The sequence below is a fragment of the Ips typographus genome, linkage group LG2 (assembly GCF_016097725.1).
Source record: "Ips typographus isolate SLU linkage group LG2, UJ_Ityp_2.0, whole genome shotgun sequence".
Classification (NCBI taxonomy): Eukaryota; Metazoa; Arthropoda; class Insecta; order Coleoptera; family Curculionidae; genus Ips; species Ips typographus.
In genome coordinates this window covers 26,526,523-26,547,836 of record NC_138423.1, presented here as the reverse complement: position 1 = coordinate 26,547,836, position 21,314 = coordinate 26,526,523, and the positions used below count along the sequence as shown (strand labels likewise).

General features: G+C 41.6%; 2 protein-coding genes across 2 annotated transcripts; both read left to right on the top strand.

The window, feature by feature from the left end:
• Positions 1 to 18,140: 18,140 nt before the first annotated feature.
• On the top strand, positions 18,141 to 19,337 carry LOC145725126 (ejaculatory bulb-specific protein 3-like). The gene is made up of 3 exons (XM_081973749.1): positions 18,141 to 18,300; positions 18,480 to 18,660; positions 18,990 to 19,337. Exons 1-3 carry the CDS (start codon positions 18,295 to 18,297, stop codon positions 19,184 to 19,186), a joined length of 384 nt encoding a protein of 127 aa, XP_081829875.1. The 5' UTR covers positions 18,141 to 18,294; the 3' UTR covers positions 19,187 to 19,337.
• Positions 19,338 to 19,863: 526 nt separating this feature from the next.
• LOC145725125 (ejaculatory bulb-specific protein 3-like) lies at positions 19,864 to 21,164 on the top strand. Its single transcript, XM_081973748.1, has 2 exons — positions 19,864 to 20,074; positions 20,887 to 21,164. Exons 1-2 carry the CDS (start codon positions 19,879 to 19,881, stop codon positions 21,081 to 21,083), a joined length of 393 nt encoding a protein of 130 aa, XP_081829874.1. The 5' UTR covers positions 19,864 to 19,878; the 3' UTR covers positions 21,084 to 21,164.
• Positions 21,165 to 21,314: the final 150 nt, after the last annotated feature.

Here is a 21,314-nt window from a genome sequence, read left to right as displayed (position 1 = left end):
ACCTAACCTAACCTAACCTACTAACCTAACCTAACCTAACCTAACCTAACCTAACCTAACTAACCTAACCTAACCTAACCTAACCTAACCTAACTAACCTAACCTAACCTAACCTAACTAACCTAACCTAACCTAACCTAACCTAACCTAACCTAACTAACCTAACCTAACCTACCTAACCTAACCTAACCTAACCTAACCTAACCTAACCTAACCTAACCTAACCTAACCTAACCTAACCTAACCTAACCTAACCTAACCTAACCTAACCTAACCTAACCTAACCTAACCTAACCTAACCTAACCTAACCTAACCTAACCTAACCTAACCTAACCTAACCTAACCTAACCTAACCTAACCTAACCTAACCTAACCTAACCTAACCTAACCTAACCTAACCTAACCTAACCTAACCTAACCTAACCTAACCTAACCTAACCTAACCTAACCTAACCTAACCTAACCTAACCTAACCTAACCTAACCTAACCTAACCTAACCTAACCTAACCTAACCTAACCTAACCTAACCTACCTAACCTAACCTAACCTAACCTAACCTAACCTAACCTAACCTAACCTAACCTAACCTAACCTAACCTAACCTAACCTAACCTAACCTAACCTAACCTAACCTAACCTAACCTAACCTAACCTTTTTTTTTTTTTTTTTTGAGATTATAGAGGATAAGAGAATCTGCCGTCCAGATACGCGAGCCTGGCATTTAGCGTTCTTGTGTGCTCGCGCATGCCGGGTTGGCTTCCCAATCCAGGGATCACCGACCGACTAAACTCCTTTCCCTCTCTTCACCCCTGGTCGCCCGGAACCGCTTGCGCATTACGTCGGACGGGGGTGGGACTAGCTTTCTTGGCTTTTCCTTTCTTCGGCCTCTTTTTTGGTTAGTATTTCCGTTATCATATTCCAGATGTGTTTCCACGTTTCTTTATTCGTTATCATAAGATTGGTCATGGTTTCTGGTGTAATTTGTCCATTCAGTTTAGTTTCCGCTTGCCTTCTATACTCGAACCATCTCTCACATTCAAACAGTGTGTGCTCAGCTGTATCGAGTTTTCCACAGTAAAGGCAATTTCCATCTGTTTTCCCGATCTTCTGTGTATATGCTTTGAAACAGCCATGTCCCGATAAAGCCTGAGTTAGGTAGTAGTCCGTGCATTTATGTTTACATTCGGTCCACGTTTTTATATTTGGAATGAGTCGTTTGGTCCATTGCGCTGTCTCTTCCTCCTTGTCCCATCGTTCTTGCCATTTCTCCTGTATCCACTGTTTTCGTTGTTCTTGTACTCGTGGGACAAGTTTGGATGTTATTTCCAAGTCTATTGGAGCAATGCCTGCAATGACTTGCGATGCTCCAGTAGAAATAGTTCTATACGCAGATATTATGCGGATAAGGGCTTTTCGTTGTACGCATTCAGCCATTTTTCTATATTTCTTCACAGCTAGCATACCTCCCCATATTTGCGCTGCATACATGAGTGACGACTGTAGTACACCGTGTAATAGTCTTCTTTTCTGGTAGCTTGGTCCTTTCATGTTCGGCATGATCGCGCTGAGGCTCTGAAGTCTCTTTCCAGCCTTCTCCACTACGTCCTTGACATGCTGAGCCAAATAGAAATTTTCAGATATGGTTACTCCTAGATACTTCAAATGTTTGGTTGGGGAAATGATTGTTCCGTTCAGCTTAAATTTGAATTGTCGCCGAGTACGCGGTCCATACAATATTACTAGTCCCGTTTTCTCTGGAACAATGGATAGTTTATTTTGCTCCATCCATCGGTGTATCGAGTTCATCGTCTCGTTTACTCTGTCTCTCAATTCGTCTCTTGTTCTTGCCACTATTGTTGCTGCCAGGTCGTCCGCGAAACCGATCGCTTCTACGCCGTCCGGGTATTTTATTTCGAAGATTGGGTCGTACATTATATTCCACAACAACGGGCCCATTACAGAACCCTGCGGGATGCCAGTCGTTAATGTGTAGCTGATACCAGCGTCCACTATGGTCCTTTTGTAAAAGTAGTCCCTGATTGTGGCAATCAAGTAACCGCTGATGTTTTTCATTCGCAGCCTGCTGAGTATCTGGTTCCATGAAGCGGAGTTGAACGCATTTTTCACGTCCACAGTCAACAAGGTGCACCATTTGTCCCCTGCCCCGTGGAATTTGGCATTTTGTGCAATTTCCTTGACCTTGCTTAGCGCATCCAGAGTACTCCTGCCCTTCCTGAATCCGTACTGGTTAGGCGATATGTTCCCCTTGTTATTCAATTCCCGGTCCAGTCTGTCGCGAAGCATGGTTTCTAGTAGTTTTGCCACAGAGTTAATTAAGCAAAGGGGCCTGTAGGAGTTCTTTAGGCCCGTGGGTTTGCCTGCCTTGTGTATTAACACCAATTTTGCTTCTTTGAATTTTTCTGGAATCTTCTGAGCAATCAGAAGCTTGTTGAAGATTGCTTTAATGAGCTCTGGTCGTAATATGGCTAGTTCTTTGACGACTTCAGTTGGAATTCCGTCAGGACCAGGTGCTTTTCCAGTTTTTAGTTTGCTGGCTGCTGTTTTTATCTCTTCCGTTGTGAAGAGCGGGGGATTTGCGTCTTTTTTGGTCTGTATCAAGGGTTCATTTGTAGACGGAAATAGAGTTTCTATTACGCCTTTTCTGAAATCTTTAGTCATTTTATAGGGTAGTTGACTACTTTTACACTTCTGCATTACTATTTTATATCCTTGGCCCCATATATCTGTTTCCAGCTCTTCACACAGTTTTTCCCAGCACCGTCTCTTGCTTTTACGAATACCGTTGTTGAGTTCTTTCTTTCTGGTTTTGTATGTCATTTTTAGTTCTTCCACATTGCAATTGTCCGTGTCGTGGTTTTTAACTTGTCGCTGGTATATTCTTCTAGCCGTCACGCATGAACTGCGCAGCACGTCTATTTCGTCAGACCACCAATAGGGGGCACTGTTTTGGCTTTGAGGTTGTCTGGTCTGGGCGGCCTTGTAGCACTGCGTTAATATTTGATTTAATTCTTGGGTACTTGTGATTTCTTTCCCATCGCAATGTTTGACCACTGCGTTTTTAAATTTGGTCTTGTTTATGTGCACTTTCCCCTTAAATGTTCGTGTAGTATTTTCAATTTTTCGTCCTACTTCGACCATTATATGCTTGTGGTAGGTCAGCGGTTCGTTGTCCAATGTTGTCCAGTTCTTTACTTGTCTCGCGAGGTTCTTTGTCGTGAATGTAACGTCGATATATGTTTGTGAAGAATTTCTGACAAATGTTGGGTGTCCTGGTTTGTTGTGTGCTATTAGATCTATGCTAGCTGCTGCGTCTGCCAGTATTTGTCCACGAGGGTCGTTCACTGGAGAACACCATTCTTCTGATTTTGCATTAAAATCCCCGACAATCATGGCTTCTCGGTTTCTGGCTCGGACAGCTCGTATGATGAAGTCTATTCTTTCATCGAATTGGTTCTGCGTGAGGCTCGGAGGCATGTAACATGCGTACATGTCAAAGTCCTGCATTTGCAGTATGACAATTCCGCTTGTCTTAGTAATAGCGCTTATTTCCACGTTTTTGTTTCTTATGTAGACCGCTACTTCCTTGTTTGGATCAGAGACCCATCCAGCACTTTCGGTTTTTTTCTTATTTGGCTCGCTGGCTACTATTAGGTCGATATCCTCTTTTTGGGCTGTCAAGGTGGCCATGTCGTGTGCTCCGTGAGCTCTTCCGAGATTTGTTTGCAGGATCTTCATTGTTCTTCTGTATTATTTGTTTGCTTTTGTAGTTGTTTACTGTTGTCTTTTGTGGTTTGTTGTTTTGTTTGTTCCTGTTGTGTTTGTCTTAGTTGTGTTTGGTTACTTTTGGCTTGTGTGGTGTTGTCTCCTCCTTACTGAGTCTATCGCTGCCTTGTATATCTTGCATTTGCCCGAGCTTGCTGCGTGCCCACTTTCTTTGCAGACGAGACAGTTTTCCTCGTCTTTGCAGGTTTTTGCGTTATGTCCCGTTTTGCCACAGCGGTAGCAGTTTGTCCTTCTGTCCTCCCCGTTACATTCACTGGTGTTGTGATCAAAGGCCCAACATTTGCGGCATCTCTCCAAATCTATGTGCTTTTCTAGTCTACATCTGACTAGTCCCACCCTGATTTCGCTTGACACCATCAAGTTTTCTGCGTATTTTCCCGCGATGTGAACCGTTATTGTTTGATTTCCTCTGCCGTACGGTCGTAAAGGGCTAAACTTGATTTCGTCTGCTTCGATAGGTCCCACTCTGTCCACGAGTGCCTCCAACACTTCGTCGACAGTAGCTGTCTGGTCGAGTCCACGGATGTAAAATATTTGTGCGTGTTCTTTTTTCCCTTGCTTTTTGACCCTGCCCTGTCCTAAGGCGTTTTCAATCGCCTTACTTAGATCGTTTATTGCTTGGTCGTCCTTGTCTAAGGAGATGACTATTTTCCCTTCTTTGGATGTTCTAATTTGTTTTATGGCTTTATTGCTCTGTATTCCTTGCAATCCTTTTTTTATTTTGTTAATAGTCTCCTCGTTGGCTTCACCTTCCGTTTCGCTGACAACAATGGCATAAGACTTTGGTTCTTTTGGTATTTTCTCCTTTAGAATGGCTTCTTTTTCCACTGTATCTCGGTTTTTTGTCGTGTAGATGGTAACTTTCGGTCCCTGTTGAAATATTGCTTCCATCATTTTTTGCAGCCTGGTAATATTTAGAGTCTTAACCGAGTGGGTCGCTAACTCTTCTGGACTGTTAGTTTCGTCCCTTAATGCTACCAGCTTTTCCCACATGTCTTCTTCGTTTCCATTCCAGATAATTTTGACAACCTTCTGGATTGTAGTTTTTTTCTTGCTGCGTGTTGTAACCTCCAAAGTGTCAACAGGGTCCTCCAAGTCGGTTATGTCAGGAAATCGGGATTTGAACATGTATTGGATGCTCCTTTCCATTTTCCGGTCATCAGGTTCTACAATCACGGTTTTGACAATATGTGTTGCTGTGTCCAAGGGGTTTCCTACTTTTATTTCGGTGTTTTTAAATACTTTTGTGTCCCAATTTTTGTCTGCTATCTGCTTCCATTTGAGGTAATCCTCTAGTTCGTGTTTTTCTAAGACCTCTATGGTATTTGAGCCGTTTTTGTGACGTTCCTTTTCTAATTCCTGTATTCTTCTTTCCATTTTTTCTAGCTTTGCTTTCAAACTTTCGTTTTCTTCCAAAATGCCGTCGGCTTGGTCTTGTTCTTTTCCCCCTTCTGTCTTCTTAAGTTTTTTGAGGTTTTCGGTTTGCTGCAGCAGTCTTACTACAGTGTCTTTCAGCTCCCTCTTAGGGTTGTGGGCTTCAGCTATAAATTTCCCAATTTGAGCTATTTGGTCGCACATGGTTTGGAGTGTTTTTTCCACTGCTTCGTTTTGGTTTAATTCCCGTTTACCTCTCTTGTTTCTATTTTGCTCGATGTCCACAAAACTTTCGTCTAATCTTGGCCTTTTCTTTTCCTCGCTTACTTCTGCGGATGTTAGGTCGATGCAGTTTGTTTTCTTTTCTGTTAGGTCCATATTTGCTACTGTTTGCTTCGTTTTCCCTTTTTCGGTCCTTAACAGTTTTTGGAACCATTCTTTCTCTCCAGCCGGTATCGCGCCTACTGACCCGCTTCGGTTTAGAGGAGGGGTCCTTTTTATTTTATCTCTCCGCGATATTTCTTCCTTTTCAGCTTTTTCCCCGGATTCGGGGTTTACTATATTTTTGTCCATGCGGTTTGTCCCGGCCCGTATCGATATGGTTTATTTTCAATAAATACAATCTAATCTAATCTACAATTTTGCGATAACGCTTGCCTCGCCGCTAATATATACACTATTTTCAGGTATTTACATATAATTTGCAAATCTTAGCCTACGTTTTACCTACTCAATTCGGCAATTTGTTGCTAATTGGCAGTGTTGGCGCCTCTCACCCAAAGGAAAAACTTGCCCAAATGCTTGGATTTTCCTGTCTCTCTCTCCAGTCACTCTTTCAATTTCGTTTTGATTTCCCACCTGTATAGCCTGTTTGCACGGAGCGACACAAAAACCACGTCCGTACTGTAAGCCGTACCGATTGGAACTCCACCTAACCTAACCTAACCTAACCTAACCTAACCTAACCTAACCTAACCTAACCTTTTTTTTTTTTTTTTTTTTTTTTTTTTTTTTTTTTTTTTTGATGAGGTGGTTTGGGCAAATGCATTTACGCACCATGAGAGGGCCTTGGTGTTGGCGTTGTTGGGCGGCCCTCCCGTGTGTGGGGCTCGGCGTGCTAATCAGGCCACTACCCACTAAACCACTTCCACCGGCGGGGGACATGCGCAGTTCGCGCCCGCCCTTCGCCCCTCACTATTCTGGAACCGCGTGAGCATTACATCACAACAGTGGGGGCGGACAGCCTTCCTGACGCCGTTAAACAGCTGTTCGCGTCGTTTCCTGTTTAGAGAGTCCTAGTCGTTGTCCTGTTGTTGTAGCAGTTCGTCCTTTTCCTTGTCCTGCATAATGTTTTTTAATGTAGCGTGTATGGTGCTCCATGTAGCTGAGTCGCGAAGCATAAGGCCTATCATGTTCTCCTTGGTGATGACTGTTCCAAGTTTACGGCTTGCCTCCATCCTGTATTCATCCCATTTGACACAGTCGAACAGAGTGTGTTCTGCGGTGTCTACTTCGTTGCAATACAAACATCGGTTGTCCGTTTTCCCCAGCTTGAAAGTGTACGCTTTGAAGGAACCGTGTCCACTCAGAGCCTGCGCCAGAAAGTAGTCCATTGTTCTATGTCTGCACTCAATCCAAGTTTTCAAGTCTTTTATCAGTGTTTTAGTCCATTGTCCTTTTGTTGTGTTGTTGTCCCAGTCGGTTTGCCACGTTTGTATTGTCGTCTGTCTCTCCAGGCTTCTGGTATGGTTGTCTGGTTTGTCGATGGTTTTTTTTCCGCTCCTGTATGATCAGGCTTATTGGGGGTATACCAGCCAGCACTTGCACAGCCTCGGTGGAAACAGTCCGGTATCCCGAGACGACCCTGAGCAGGGCACGCCTTTGGAGCCTTTCCAACATTTTCCCGTATTTCTGGATGGCAATGACACCACCCCAGACGTGAGCACCATACAGGACAATTGACTGCACGACACCATACAGTAACAATCTCTTCTCGCTGCTTGGTCCATTAATGTTTTGCATCACTTTGGAAAGGGCGGAGAGCCTCTCTTCAGCCTTGGTAGTGACCATCTGGACGTGGGGGCCAAGGTAGCCATCTTGTCCAATGCAGATTCCAAGATATTTCAGCTGCTTTACTGGTTTTATTTCCTGTCGATCTATTTTGACAACAATTCTGGACCTGTCCCTCTTGCCGCTAAGCACCAGCAATTCAGTCTTCTCAGCTGCCAGTTCCAGCCCTTTACTTTTCATCCAGCCATCAATCAGGATAAGTGCTCGGTTTGATTTGCTTATAAGGTCGTAGGTGTTTTCCGCCTGTATAATAACGGCAAGATCATCAGCAAAACCCACCGCCTCCACATCTTTGGGGTATTCTAGCTTCAAAACCGGGTCATAGAACACATTCCAGAGTAGGGGGCCAATTACGGATCCTTGGGGGATTCCTGCTGACGTGGTTTTGATTACTTTATCATAAGTAATCGCTCTGTTTGAAAAATAGTCCCTGATAATATTAAAAAGGTACGGTGAAGTCTTACGTTCCTGTAGCTGCTTCAGGATTTCCAACCAGGACGCCGAGTTGAAAGCATTCTTGACGTCCAGAGCGATGAGCACACACCACCGATCCCCCTGAACGCCTCCACCGCATTTAACTGTCCTTCCAGCTTCCAGAACCCGTCGTACCGCATCCATTGTTGATTTGCCCTTTATAAATCCGTACTGGTTTGGTGCCAGTCCGCCAGAGTTCTCCAGTTCTGTTTCCAAGCGCTTCTTTATCAGATGTTCATAAAGCTTTGCTAATGTATTTTCCAGACATAGAGGCCTATACGCGTTTGGCACATCTATTGGCTTTCCTGTCTTATGGATCAGCACCAGTTTCGAGAGTTTCCATTTGTCTGGAAAAACCTGCTTTTGCAGAGCGTTGTTTAAGAATTTGAGAATCGTCCCTGGTATCACCTCTACGGCCTCTTTTATTGCTTCCGCTGGTATGCCGTCGGGTCCTGGAGCTTTCCCGCTTTTCATTTTTTGACAGCCGTCAGTGATGTCCTCAATAGTAAAGTCTACCGGAGAGGTTCCCAATAGTCTTGCCGGTAGGGTTTCGAATCTTTCTGGGAACAAGATCTCAACTGCTGCTGTTTTCTTGTCTGTCGTGAGTTCGAAGGGCGTGTCACTGCGTTTTATACGTCTCATCACGTGTTGATACCCCTGTCCCCAGATGTCCTCGTTTAATTCGTCGCACATCTCTTTCCATAGCTTTCTTTTCTCAGCTTTAATGGTATCTCCCAACAGTTTCTTAGCAGCTTTGTACGAGTTCCACTTGTCCTGCATAACTCTGTCAGCCTCACGTCTGAGTCTGGACCTCGTGGCGCAACGTCGTTGGGCAATACACCTATCCCGTAGCTCCTCAATGTTGTTGTTCCACCAGTAAGGGACACTGTGTCGGTTTTGTTCTTTTAGATGCTTTCTCGAAACCTAACCTAACCTAACCTAACCTAACCTAACCTAACCTAACCTAACCTAACCTAACCTAACCTAACCTAACCTAACCTAACCTAACCTAACCTAACCTAACCTAACCTAACCTAACCTAACCTAACCTAACCTAACCTAACCTAACCTAACCTAACCTAACCTAACCTAACCTAACCTAACCTAACCTAACCTAACCTAACCTTTTTTTTTTTTTTTTTTTTTTTTTTTTTATAGCGAAGAAAAACCTGCTTATCAGGCACCGGGGGGATCGTTGTTACTGATCCCCATCGCCAGGTAGTGTGGGGGTGGCGTTGTTTTTGCCGACCCACTAAAAAACTTCGCTGGTGGGGGCGGAGCCCTCTGCCACCCTTCCTGGAACCGCCTTACGGCATTACTTCAGGGGAAAAATTGCTTTTTTCGATTGTCTAGTTTTCTTCTGGGAATTGTTTAAATGTATTTTCTTCATCGAATATTTTGGTCTTCATAATTTGGGCGCATAGGTTTCTAATAGCTTCGAAGGATGGTTGGTTTTTCGTTAGGACGCTGGCGATGTTACCCTCGCTTATGGTTATGTCGCACTTGATGTTTGTCTCTAGGCGGAGTTTTTCCCATCTAGGGCATTCGAATAGGGTGTGGGTGGAGCTGTCGGGTTTGTCGCAATACCAGCAGTTTTCGGATGTTCTTTTTCCGATTCTTTTCAGATAGTTAGAAAAGACACCGTGTCCTGTCAGTATTTGTGTGAAGTAGTGGTCTGTGTTCGTCCATTTCGTATTAGTCCATTTGGCTACGTCCGTGATATACGTTTTTGTTGTCCCTTCGTACATGTCCCAGATTTCTTGCCAAGATTTTTCTTTGTTTGTTGCGGCGGTTTTTTTGAAGGCTTTGCCGTTATGGAATAACTGTGTTTTCTCTTCGATTTGAACTTTCACTGGTGGTATTTTAGCTATTAGCAATATGGCTTCAGTCGGAGACGTTCTGTAGGCCCTCGTAATGCTGAGAGCCATTTGGCGAAAGCTTCTGTTCAACATATTTTGGTAATGGTTGTACATTACTATACTGCCCCAACCTAACCTAACCTAACCTAACCTAACCTAACCTAACCTAACCTAACCTAACCTAACCTAACCTAACCTAACCTAACCTAACCTAACCTAACCTAACCTAACCTAACCTTTTTTTTTTTTTTTTTTTATAGAGGTTTACAGAATCTGCCTTCCAGACATGTGAGCTTGGCGTAAAGCGATCTAGTGTGCTCACATAGTGTCGGGTTGGCTTCCCATCCAGGGATCACCGACCGACTAAACTGCTTTCCTCTTTTTTGGTCCTGGTAGCGTACAGTTGTTCTGCGGAAACATCTTGGTGAGATATACTTCACAGAGCACTTACGAGTGTCTGGTCTTAGCTATTGGTTCGACCACAGTCTTTCTTCTTTTTCTTTCCCAGTCATGATTGCGCGTATCATGCTGTGTAACGCATTCCAGCTTTCCTCGTCGCTGATCATTAAAGCTACTAGGTTGTCCGGTGTCAGTTCCGCATCACAGTATGTGGCTGCTTCCGCCCTTTCCACAGACCATCTAGGGCAGTGGAAGAGCGTATGTTCTGCATCGTCCACGTCGTTGCAATATATACAAGTATTGTCAGTCTTTCCAAGTCTGTGTGTGTATGCCCGAAAGGAGCCATGTCCTGTTAGAATTTGCGTCAAGTAGTAGTCGGTCCGTCTATGCCCACAATTTTTCCAGGTTTTGAGGTCCGGTATAAGTCTTTTGGTCCAAATTGCGTTCGTGGTGTTTTGTGACCATATTTCTGTCCAAATGTCCATGATACGGTTGTTGATGCCCGTCCTAGACCATAGATGTCCCTCTTTTTGAGAGAGGTACCTATGCCTGCGTCCTTCGCGTAGGGTCAGGTCTATAGGTGCTATGCCAGACACCACCTGGAGGGCCTCATTTGAGACGGTCCTGTACGAACAGGCAACTCGTAACAGGACTTTACGCTGCGCTTTTAGGAGCATGGTTTTATATTTGGTTAAGTTGGTCCAGTCGGCCCAAATTTCGGCAGTGTATGAGAGCATAGATTGAGCTACCCCGTACAACAGAAGTCTTTTTTGCGTGTTTGGCCCACCCATGTTGGGCATTATCCTTGACAGTGAGTTAATTTTCTTTTCAGTCTTCTTTACCGTGTTGTCTATATGGTGACCAAATCGCATATTTTCCCCTATATGGCAGCCTAGATATTTTATGGATTTGCTGGGTTTTATTGTAATTCCTCCGATGTTTATAGCAAGGTGACTCCGATCCCTTCGACCGTTGAGGACCAGGAATTCAGTTTTTTCTAGAGCCAGCTTCAAACCATTGTTTTCCATCCACCTTTGTATTAGATTGAGGGTTTGTACAGTTTTTTGGTTTAGTTCCCAGCTATCGGGAGCAGTTATCACAGCCGCCAGATCGTCAGCGTAGCCCACGGTCTCCACACCATCCGGATAAGTGAGATTCAGCACCGGGTCGTAAAAGATGTTCCAGAGTAGTGGGCCCAGTACCGAACCTTGTGGTATACCAGCTGTTATTCTATGGGTAATCTTTCCATCCTTGATTACCCTGCCAGTGAAATAGTTCACGACAAGGTTTACCAGGTATGGCGGAATGTTTCTCCTTTGCAGGGCCTGGATTATGCCAGCAAAAGACACGCTGTTGAATGCATTTTTGACGTCAAGCGTGACCAGCACTGCCCACTTCTGGCCTCTCCCGTTTAGTTTGCCGTTTCTACCCAGTTCCAGGACTCTGTCAATCGCATGGATGGTACACATGCCCTTGCGGAAGCCAAATTGGTTTTTGGCCAAGTCTCCATCTGACTCCAGCGCCGTTTCAACTCTCGATTTTATGAGATGCTCGACTAGTTTTGCCAGTGAGTTAATGAGGCACAATGGTCTGAAGGAGTTGTCCAGGTCCATGGGCTTGTCTGGTTTGAGTAGTAGCAGCAGCCTTGCTTTTTTGAGGTGGTTTGGAATCTTCTGTTCTTTCAGGATTGCGTTCATGGACCGTAGCAGTGGGATAGGGGCGCACTTAACCAGCTCCTTCACCATCTCTGCAGGAATGCCGTCCGGACCCGGAGCTTTTCCTGTTTTGAGCTTGGCTGAAGCCTCATTTAATTCTTTTATAGAGAATTCCGTTGGCTCTTCTTCCAGATCCTCTTTTGTTAAAAAGTCTTGTCTCGTAGGGAACAATGCGCTTATAATTTTCATTTTACGCTGTTCAGCTAGTTGGAAGGGTAGGGGCGTGCTTTTTAGATTTTGCATCACCAGGCGGTAACCTTGCCCCCATATGTCATCGTTTAGCTCACTGCAAAGCCCACGCCAGTGTTCGCGTTTGCTTTGCCGAATTAGTCGGTTCAGGTCTCTTTTACTGTCCTTGTACTTTGTTTTCGCCGCTGCTGCGAGGTTTGGATTGCGTGTGTCACTAAGTAGTCGCGTGTACGTTCGTCGGTCGGAAATGCACTCTGCTCTTTTGCGCTCAATGTCGTCGTTCCACCAGTAGGGAACGGCTCTCTCCTGTCTCGTCGCTCCGCCGGTGTTTGCTAGCTGGTATAGTTTTTTGATTGTGAATACGAAGCGCTTAGGATCCTCTAGTTGGGGTGTGTAATTTGCAGAGTCGAGTAAAATCTTTAACTTTTCCCTGTCTAACCTCACTTTGTCCTTGAAGAGCCTTTTTGGAGGTGACTCATCTTTTACTGCAAAGTATATATGTTTGTGGTGAGACAAAGGTTCATTTTCTAACGTCTGCCAGTCAGTCACTTTTCCCACCATGCTTGGAGATGCAAAAGTCACGTCTATGAAAGTCTTAGAGTTGTCTCTGACGAAGGTGGGCATGTCTCCCTTATTCAGTGCTGAAACTCCTAATCCAGCCATCATCTCCGCCAGCATGTCCCCCCTGTGGTCGTTAATAGGAGAACCCCAACACGAGCTCTTTGCATTAAAATCTCCTGTCACAACAAAATTTCGGTCGCTGTTAGCCAGAACAGATCTCAGGTTGTTTGTGAAAGTCTCGAAATCCTGCAGTGTGCAGTTGGGTGAGATGTAACAGCAGATCAGATCAAACCTCAGTAAACTGATTTTGACCATGCCCCCGTATTTGTTGATTTTTTGAACAACCAGGTTAGAGTTTAGCAGTCTCACTGCAACGTCCAGATTGTCATCGCAGATCCACGCCCCTCTTTCGACGGTCTTTTTGTTAGGTTCGCTGGCGATGGCAATATCTACTTTGAGTTCTAGTGCGGTGGCATAAGCTACGTCGTGTGCTTTGTAACTCCTGCCCAGGTTGGTCTGTAAAAAATGCAGTGCGTTTCTTTTAGTGTGTTGTACGTCAGTAGTCTTTTCCCGTCTTGTTTTTCGTTCACTGTACATTGTTGCGTTTAGATTGTCGAGTTGTTTTGTAGGCCTTGTAAAAGATTGGACATTTCAGGCTGTTTGCTGTGTGACCGGGGGTGTTGCATAATGGACAGGAGGCAGCCGATTTGCAGTCCACAGCTTTATGTCCGGGTTGACTGCATCTTGCGCAAAGGTCTGAGCGATTTGGTCCATTGCATTCCTTGATAGAATGGTTGAAACCCCAGCACCTACTACATCTCTTTACTTCGATCCTTTCGTAGACTCTGCAACGAGTGTAGCCCACCGTTATAAATCCCTCATGAAGCAGTCTGTTAGCAATTTTGGCGTCCGTCCTGATTGTAGCTATCTGGCAGTGTCCCCAGCTTGGTCTGAGATTTGTCACTTCTTTGGGTCCCTGGAGGTCAAGCGTGGCTGCATTTATTGCCTCCTCGATCTCTTCCTTGGACGTTATGGCGTCTATATTCTTAACATGTAGAATGTGTTTCATGCCGGTCCTCAGTGATATGTCGTTACAGTCAAATTTGGCATTTAATTTGTCCTTTAGTAGCGCAGCGCTGTCCGTGCTTTGCGTTTGTATTAGAATATCTCCGTTTTTGGTCTCGGAGATCTTCTCTACTGTCGGCATATCTTTGTGTGATGTTATTACGCCTTTTATTGTTCTAAGTACTTCAGAGTACTCTCTGTCTTGTCTTTTTATAATTAGAACTGGTTTTTGTTCTCTAGGTCCAGGTCGGTTCCGCCGGGTAGCTGTTTCTGTGGTGTGGAATGTGCTGGAGCTTCGTTGGACATCTACAGACAGTTGACTTGTTCCAGAAGGTCGGCGGGAAAATTCCATAGCAGGTCGGCGGGTAGGTTCCACGTCGAGAATTTCCTTCATAACTGATCTAGGGCCATGTAGTTTAATTTTTAGGTCTTTTCCTATCGATGCTAACTCCGCCAGCTTTCTAGTAACTACTGGATCAACATCTGAAATTATGGGCATCGAGATACTCGTGCATCCGTTTTCGACGGCTGTGACAACCAGGTTCTGCAGGGAAGTAAGTATGTCCTCTTTTTTTTTAGAGTTTAGGATTTGTTTGAAAATTTTTCTGTGTCTTTCTATCTTTATTCCCTCCTTCACGTATTTGGTCGTCTGTGTCACACAGTGAATGTTTGTTTGTGAGGCGTCAGCATTCTCGTCGTCCGCTTCCCGCAGTTCAGGGATGTGATCGGCAATCATTTTATAGATGCCGCTGTCGAGGTTCTTTTCGCTGGTCAGCGGCAGTAGGGCTATGTCGGGTTTTTCCCTGTCCGTGAATGGATTGCCTATTGCGAAAGAGGTGCGTTTAAAAGCTGAGTCGTTCCATGTTCTTTTAAGGGCTTCGTCCAGTTTGTCAGTCGAATTTATTTGGGAGAGTAGGGCGTTGTCTGAGAGTTGCTGGTTTACGTCCGGTTCCGTCTGTGTGTATTGCTCAGCCGTGACGGGGCAAGATCTTTCCGATGAGGGAGGTTTAGACCAGGTCTCTATTGACTCATCGACAATTTCCTCGAGCCATTCCCACATACCTTTGCGATTGAGCAATGCCATTTTTCCAGACAACCTAGCACTTATGTCTTTGATGTCTTTTTTTGTATTTCGGTCTATGTTTTTAGCCAGTGCGTCGCAGAGTTTGTTTAGCTGCGTCATACCATCTAGGATTGTCCTAGCTTTTCCTATCATGTTGAAAGTTTTGTCAGCTGGTATTTTTGTATTTTCTTTGACTGCCGATTCAGGGGTATTTTCTCTTTTCCTTTTGGCTAGTCGTCTTAGGAACTCATCAGGGCTTTCCTGTTCTTCTATAAGGATCACTTCAGGTGACTCCTTATTTGGAGAAGCTTCTGGTGCAAATGGTAAGGCATCACTTAGGTCTTTTAGCTCCTTTTGACGAGTTGTGGCTGCGGTAGCATTCACTAGACTCCCAGCCCGGCTCCCCGCTGGGGTCGTACAGTAGTTTGCTGACGGTCGGGCGTGGCCTGCACTTTCACCAACGGCACCGACCGGTACTGGGGTATCCCCCCCCTGCACCGTAAACTTACGATTCTCTTTGTTGTACTCCATTATTGTTTTTGTTTTAGAGTTGGGAATGGATTTCAAGAGGATACTCCTTCGCCCTCGGTTGCCCTAATACCGTCAGAGTTGGAACACCATGGATTGCCTCGCGGCTTGAGGATGGGAGAAGGTAAGTAGGGGAAACCATACTTTTTGAGGTAAGTATAATTTCAGCTAGGGTACCTCGAGCTTGCCAGGCCCGTACCGACATAGTCGGCCCCTGCGAGTCCGCTAATGGATGGGCTTCCCCCCATCCTTGCATCCCTTCAGCGCGCAACACACCTTGAGAATTGGAAGGTGTTATAGTGGCCTCACCACGCGATCCTGGGAGCCAAGATCCCCGTTCATCCGGTGGCCCCCGACGGGACGACGTGTATTTCAACAGTCGCCCCGGCGGAGACCACCGGGTGTTTACGGTGTGATGACCACCTGGGGCCGAGTCTTCTGCTCCGAACGCGCGGGTTTTAAGCCGCGGTCTTCACATATCCCCCAGCAGGCCGGTTTTCCGAAGAAATTCCGACCATTTCCCAGGTGTATGAGCTGTCCTTGGCTTCGGTCCCCATCCCCGTCCCGTCGGGCCCGAGGAAAGAGACCTACTATGCCTCCCCACCAACGTCAAGGTCACACAGCTCCTTGGGGAGGAACCTAACCTAACCTAACCTAACCTAAAAAAAACCTCTCTAATACCCCCCCATTCTTTCAATTTTTTTGAAAAGTGAAAAATTTTAAAGTGCTTTTTTTGTGCTTATTTCACCTAATTTAATGTTCTTTTGTATAAATATGCCCTTTGCTGTGCATTGGAACCCTTATAGAGCAAAATAAAAATTTGCCAAAATTGCACTTTTGACAAAAATTGAATTTTCAGACTTTTTGAAAAATCGTAGCTCTTTTATTTAAATTCGCAGAAAATTCGTTCCAACGCCATTCGAAATAGCATAAAAAATACTACAAAATGGGTTAAAAATGGCCTCTGTAGCTCCTCCCGTTACCGAGATATTGAATTTCAAAAAGTACCTAAAAAACCTCTCTAATACCCCCCCATTCTTTCAATTTTTTTGAAAAGTGAAAAATTTTAAAGTGCTTTTTTTGTGCTTATTTCACCTAATTTAATGTTCTTTTGTATAAATATGCCCTTTGCTGTGCATTGGAACCCTTATGGAACAAAAAAAAAAATTGAAAATTTTGACAAAAAATGGCATTTTTCGAATTTCTGAAAGGTTCAAAGTGGTTATTTCCCTTAATTTGAGGTCCTTTGGTATAAATATATCCTTTGCTGTGCATTAGAACCCTTATGGAGCAAAATAAAAATTTGCCAAAATTGCACTTTTGACAAAAATTAAATTTTCAGACTTTTTGAAAAATCGTAGCTCTTTTATTTAAATTCGCAGAAAATTCGTTCCAACGCCATTCGAAATAGCATAAAAAATACTACAAAATGGGCTAAAATGGCCTCTGTAGCTCCTCCCGTTACCGAGATATTGAATTTCAAAAAGTACCTAAAAAACCTCTCTAATACCCCCCCATTCTTTCAATTTTTTTGAAAAGTGAAAAATTTTAAAGTGCTTTTTTTGTGCTTATTTCACCTAATTTAATGTTCTTTTGTATAAATATGCCCTTTGCTGTGCATTGGAACCCTTATAGAGCAAAATAAAAATTTGCCAAAATTGCACTTTTGTGACGTAAAAATCGTCACCGGCCCGAGCCGATACAGGCAACATTGTACTTATGGGATTAAGCAATCCTTTACTGTTTACCGTCCTTGATTGACACCCGCCCGTAAGAGTGCATTTCACGGCCGCTAAACGGTACGTGAAGTGAGTACTTCCGTCCGTTTGCAGAAAAAATGTAATTTTTTTAATTTTTGAAAGGTTGTAACTTTTTTATTTGATCTACAATCACAAAATAAGCCAAAACTCGGCTCTGTAGCTCTTGTATATGTATATTTATTTGTCAATGTATTTCTTTTACTCTCAATAACTCATTTTATTGATGACATTGGCAACCATCATTAAGTTGCATCATAATTCCCCATTAAAAACCACAAGTTCTTTCTAATAATTATTATTTGTGTCAGTACATACGTAATTTAATAAATATGCTTAAACATACATGGAATTTTACTCAGAATAATTAATTAGTTAGTTTGTGCAAATGAGTTTAAAGATCAATAATTGCTTAATTTTTTCATGCGTTATATTATAATATTAATAACTTTGCAATTTTATATTTACGTCAGCCATCCGTGACGGCGCAGGCAACAACATTATGTGATATTATTCTATTTTTAAAGTAACCTAATAGAAAATAATCCAGGTGTCAAATTTGGTGATCTAGATAGTCATTCGTTTGAAGCAAAGTTTCTTTAATAATTAAATAGCTGCCAAACTGTTCAAATTAACCATATAACAGGTCACATGAAATGCGATCAAAATAAAAGCGTGAATCAGAAAATATCATTGAAACATAGCCATTCCATAAGAAAAAACATAACTCCAGTTCATTGCCATCTTGTGGCTCACCCTGTATATTCCTGATTGTCACATAACGGTAAATCGTTTAAAATGTTTTTCCATAAATTGTATAGGTCTGTTCGCAGAGGCAATCCCTGACTGGTTTCTAACTCAGTCTCTATCTATTTCTCTGATTACTTGGAAGGGGATTCAGGAAGGAAGGACTTATAGGGTGTAAAAGTTTACAAATTTTTTGAGATAATTTATTAGATGTTCTTTGATGAGTTGCATGTTTTGATAGTTTACACAATTCGAAATCATCCAGTAAAATAAAATATTTTCATGATCCAGGCATCAATTAACAATTAATATCGATAACTGCTAGTAGTGCTGGTTTACGAAAAATCGAATTCAGCCTTTAATTTAGCAACTTTTTTTCTTTTGCATACTTACATATTTCCTAATTATTATTCCACGTAAATATTTCTATCTTATGTATAAAAAAAAAAACGTAAACAATTATTGTTTCTTTTAAAATTTACAAATCATACCACCTTTGTGATCTCATAATAATATTACATAATCAATTTTATTGTATTATTGATTAGTATATAATAGCCGTTTAAAAACTGCATTCAAGTGAAGGGAAGTCCCCCCTTTAAAATCATTATAGAATATATATATTCCTTATTTGCATTGTAGTTGCAATTAAGTTTCACAACAAGATCAAGTGCAAATCTGCAATCATGAAGGTTAGTATTATTAATTAAAAATAACTTACCTACTTGAATGACGCCGAGTTAATTTTCTATACATAGGTATAACCGCATGCATACTACTTCTGTTTGTGTGTAAAAATATATTTTGCTGAAGAAAAATTAGCTTACTTTATATTTTTTAAAAGTTTTACAAAACTATGTTTTTGTTTTAGATATTCCTTTTTCTACTGGTAGCCGTAATAGGCGTAACTCAAGCAGACAATCCGAAGTATACTACAAAGTATGACAATGTGGACTTAGATGAAATCATTAAAAGTGACAGGTTGATGAAAAATTATGTAAATTGCTTGCTTGAGAAAGGAAAATGCACTCCAGATGGAGCTGAACTGAAAAGTAAGTTGTGTCCTGTTAATTTAGATTATCTATAATTGAGATTATTATAAACTTGAAAAAAACATTAATATAAAATAGCTTTTAGTTAGCATAATTACTATAAATATTTAAATAGTAGGTAGAACCAATTAAACAGTTTTCGAGATAATGACGTTTGAAAAATGACATTTTTTACTAAATATGTATGATGCATCGGGTACCTTGTCAAAAATAGATAAACACGACTGTAAAATATTTCCTTTTACTTGATTTGTTCTTTTACCAGATGACTATTAAAAACTAATTGTATTATAAGAAATTATTGTGAAATTACATATTAAACGTTTTAGGCCTTCTTCCTGATGCCTTGCACACCGACTGCTCCAAATGTAGCGACACCCAGAAGAAAGGAAGCAGAAAGATAATGCGTCACTTGATCGACAATAAACCAGAATGGTGGACTGAATTGGAAAACAAATATGACAAAGAGGGAGCTTATAAAAAAAAGTACCGAGAAGAATTGGCCAAAGAAGGCATAAAATTGTAAATTTATCTCCAACGTCGACGAAACTAGCTGAAAAAAAAACATTTATTTTGTTAATGTACATCTACAAAAAATAGGTGATAAAAAAATATTTTCTTTAGATATAAATATAAGTTTAGTATATTAAAATGCCGAGTCGTTTAAAATTCACAAAGTATAGTGTGTTCACGATCTTTTTGGATCTATTCTATTCATGGATTTTGAAGCCAACTTGAAACTACTCTGATTAAGAAACTTTAAGATGCGAAAGGATTGCATGGAATTTGCATTGGACCACGGCTTATAAGCTCGGATAACTTTTGTATTTCAGTAACCAAAAAATGTCTGACTTGGCGTTTAAAAAGTTGTTATTATTTCATTATTCTAGGGATACCTAAATTCCATGGATAGTGTAGATCCAAAAAGATCGTGAACAGCCTAAAGTTACTGTTAAATTCAATTCCCAATAATCGAGACAATATGACACACACACACGAGCCAAAGTTTCCTAAAATGTGTAAAAAATTCCAGTTACCAATTATAGTTATTCACGTAATTTGTCCTTCCAGCAACCGTTTACCATTTCTTAATTATTATTACTGATCACTGTCATCATAATTAGGCAAATTTAACAGTGCAAAGTTCTAGTTGTACACATCACCTCCATACCTATTTAAAAGACAGTTCTGTTAATAGCACTTCAGTTATTTAATATAATGATGACTAAAACTAGTGCCGTACTGTTAGTGGCTTTGTCAGTAGTTTATTGTGGGGCCCGACCCGATCAGTACACTAACAAATATGACAACGTCGATATCGATGAAATTTTACACAGTGATAGGCTGTTGAGCAATTACATGAAATGTTTGCTTGATACTGGACGATGCACTCCTGAAGGACAAGAACTAAGAAGTAAGTTTCACTATTCATAGATATACAGTGCGTTTTTTTAACGCGCACGTTTTTTTTCGGCCCAATATTACCATTCAAAATATCTCCAAAATGTTTATTTAACTACCAGATAACTATACATTCCGCTCCACGATGGGGTGATGTTTGTAGTAGAGAACAAAGCTGACATTGACATAGCAAAAAACAATGGAAAAAGTGCAGAAAACCGAAAAAGTCTTAATCTAGTTTTTTAAGTATTTCAAATCGGATATAGGTATATTTATATAAAGTTTTTTTCTTAAAATGACATCACCTTTCATCTGTCTAAGTTTGACGCTGAGCAAAAAAAAATATCCTGTACCTATATCACCAACGGTTTCCAATATACCTATGTCCATATGTCATGCACCATTTACATCATTTTAAACTGTACACTCTGTATAGTCACAGTATAGTCTCCGACCCCTTTAGTGCATAGAATGCTTTATATGTTCCTCCTAATATTTTTTTTACGAATTATTTACTGTAATTATTATGGAAAAAGTATGATTTCGTATTGTCTAAAACCCCCAGCAATAAGACATTTTGGTCAATTTTCAATAACATTGATTCAAAAATTGAAAATAAAAAACCATATACCTATAATAATACTCGATAACCCGAAAGCCAGAGACAGAGTTTATCAACACATGTTTCGTAGAATGCTGATGTTTGAAATGAAGACCGAATCCGTTATAAAAGCTCTTACAACTTACTTTTCAAATCAATTTTTACATGTTGATAATGAGTGTAGTTAACATAACATGATTAAATATAATAGTTATATTTTGCAGAGGTTTTGCCAGATGCTTTGGAAAATGGTTGCAGCAAATGTAGTGAAAAACAGAAAGATGTGGGTAAAAAAGTACTAAAATTCCTTATCGAGGAACGACGCTCGTACTATGACCAGTTAGAAGCCAAATATGATCCCGAAGGAAAGTACAGAAAACAGTACGACGAGGAAATTAAAAAAGAGGGACTTAAATTGTAATTATCAAATCAACAACCTTCTCAAGGATAAAGTTCTGTTTGACTGGCGTTTTCATAGATAATAAATTATATTCAAGCATTAGCATTTTTTTTTTTGTCGTGGGGGATATCAAAACGAGTAACATTTTGATGAGTGTCCGAGCATCTAATGTATTAATTAATAATCTGCTTTGTTATTTACGGGATACGTATGTAATGCACAATATTCCTCATATTAATTAAATTAGTACTT

Excerpts from the sequence above, each read along its gene's own strand:
- LOC145725126 (XM_081973749.1), top strand. Across the intron at positions 18,661-18,989 it reads AGATGGAGCTGAACTGAAAA|GCCTTCTTCCTGATGCCTTG; the intron begins GTAAGTTGTGTC and ends TAAACGTTTTAG.
- LOC145725125 (XM_081973748.1), top strand. The coding sequence starts at position 19,879 with ATGATGACTAAAACTAGTGCCGTACTGTTAGTGGCTTTGTCAGTAGTT. Across the intron at positions 20,075-20,886 it reads TGAAGGACAAGAACTAAGAA|AGGTTTTGCCAGATGCTTTG; the intron begins GTAAGTTTCACT and ends TATATTTTGCAG.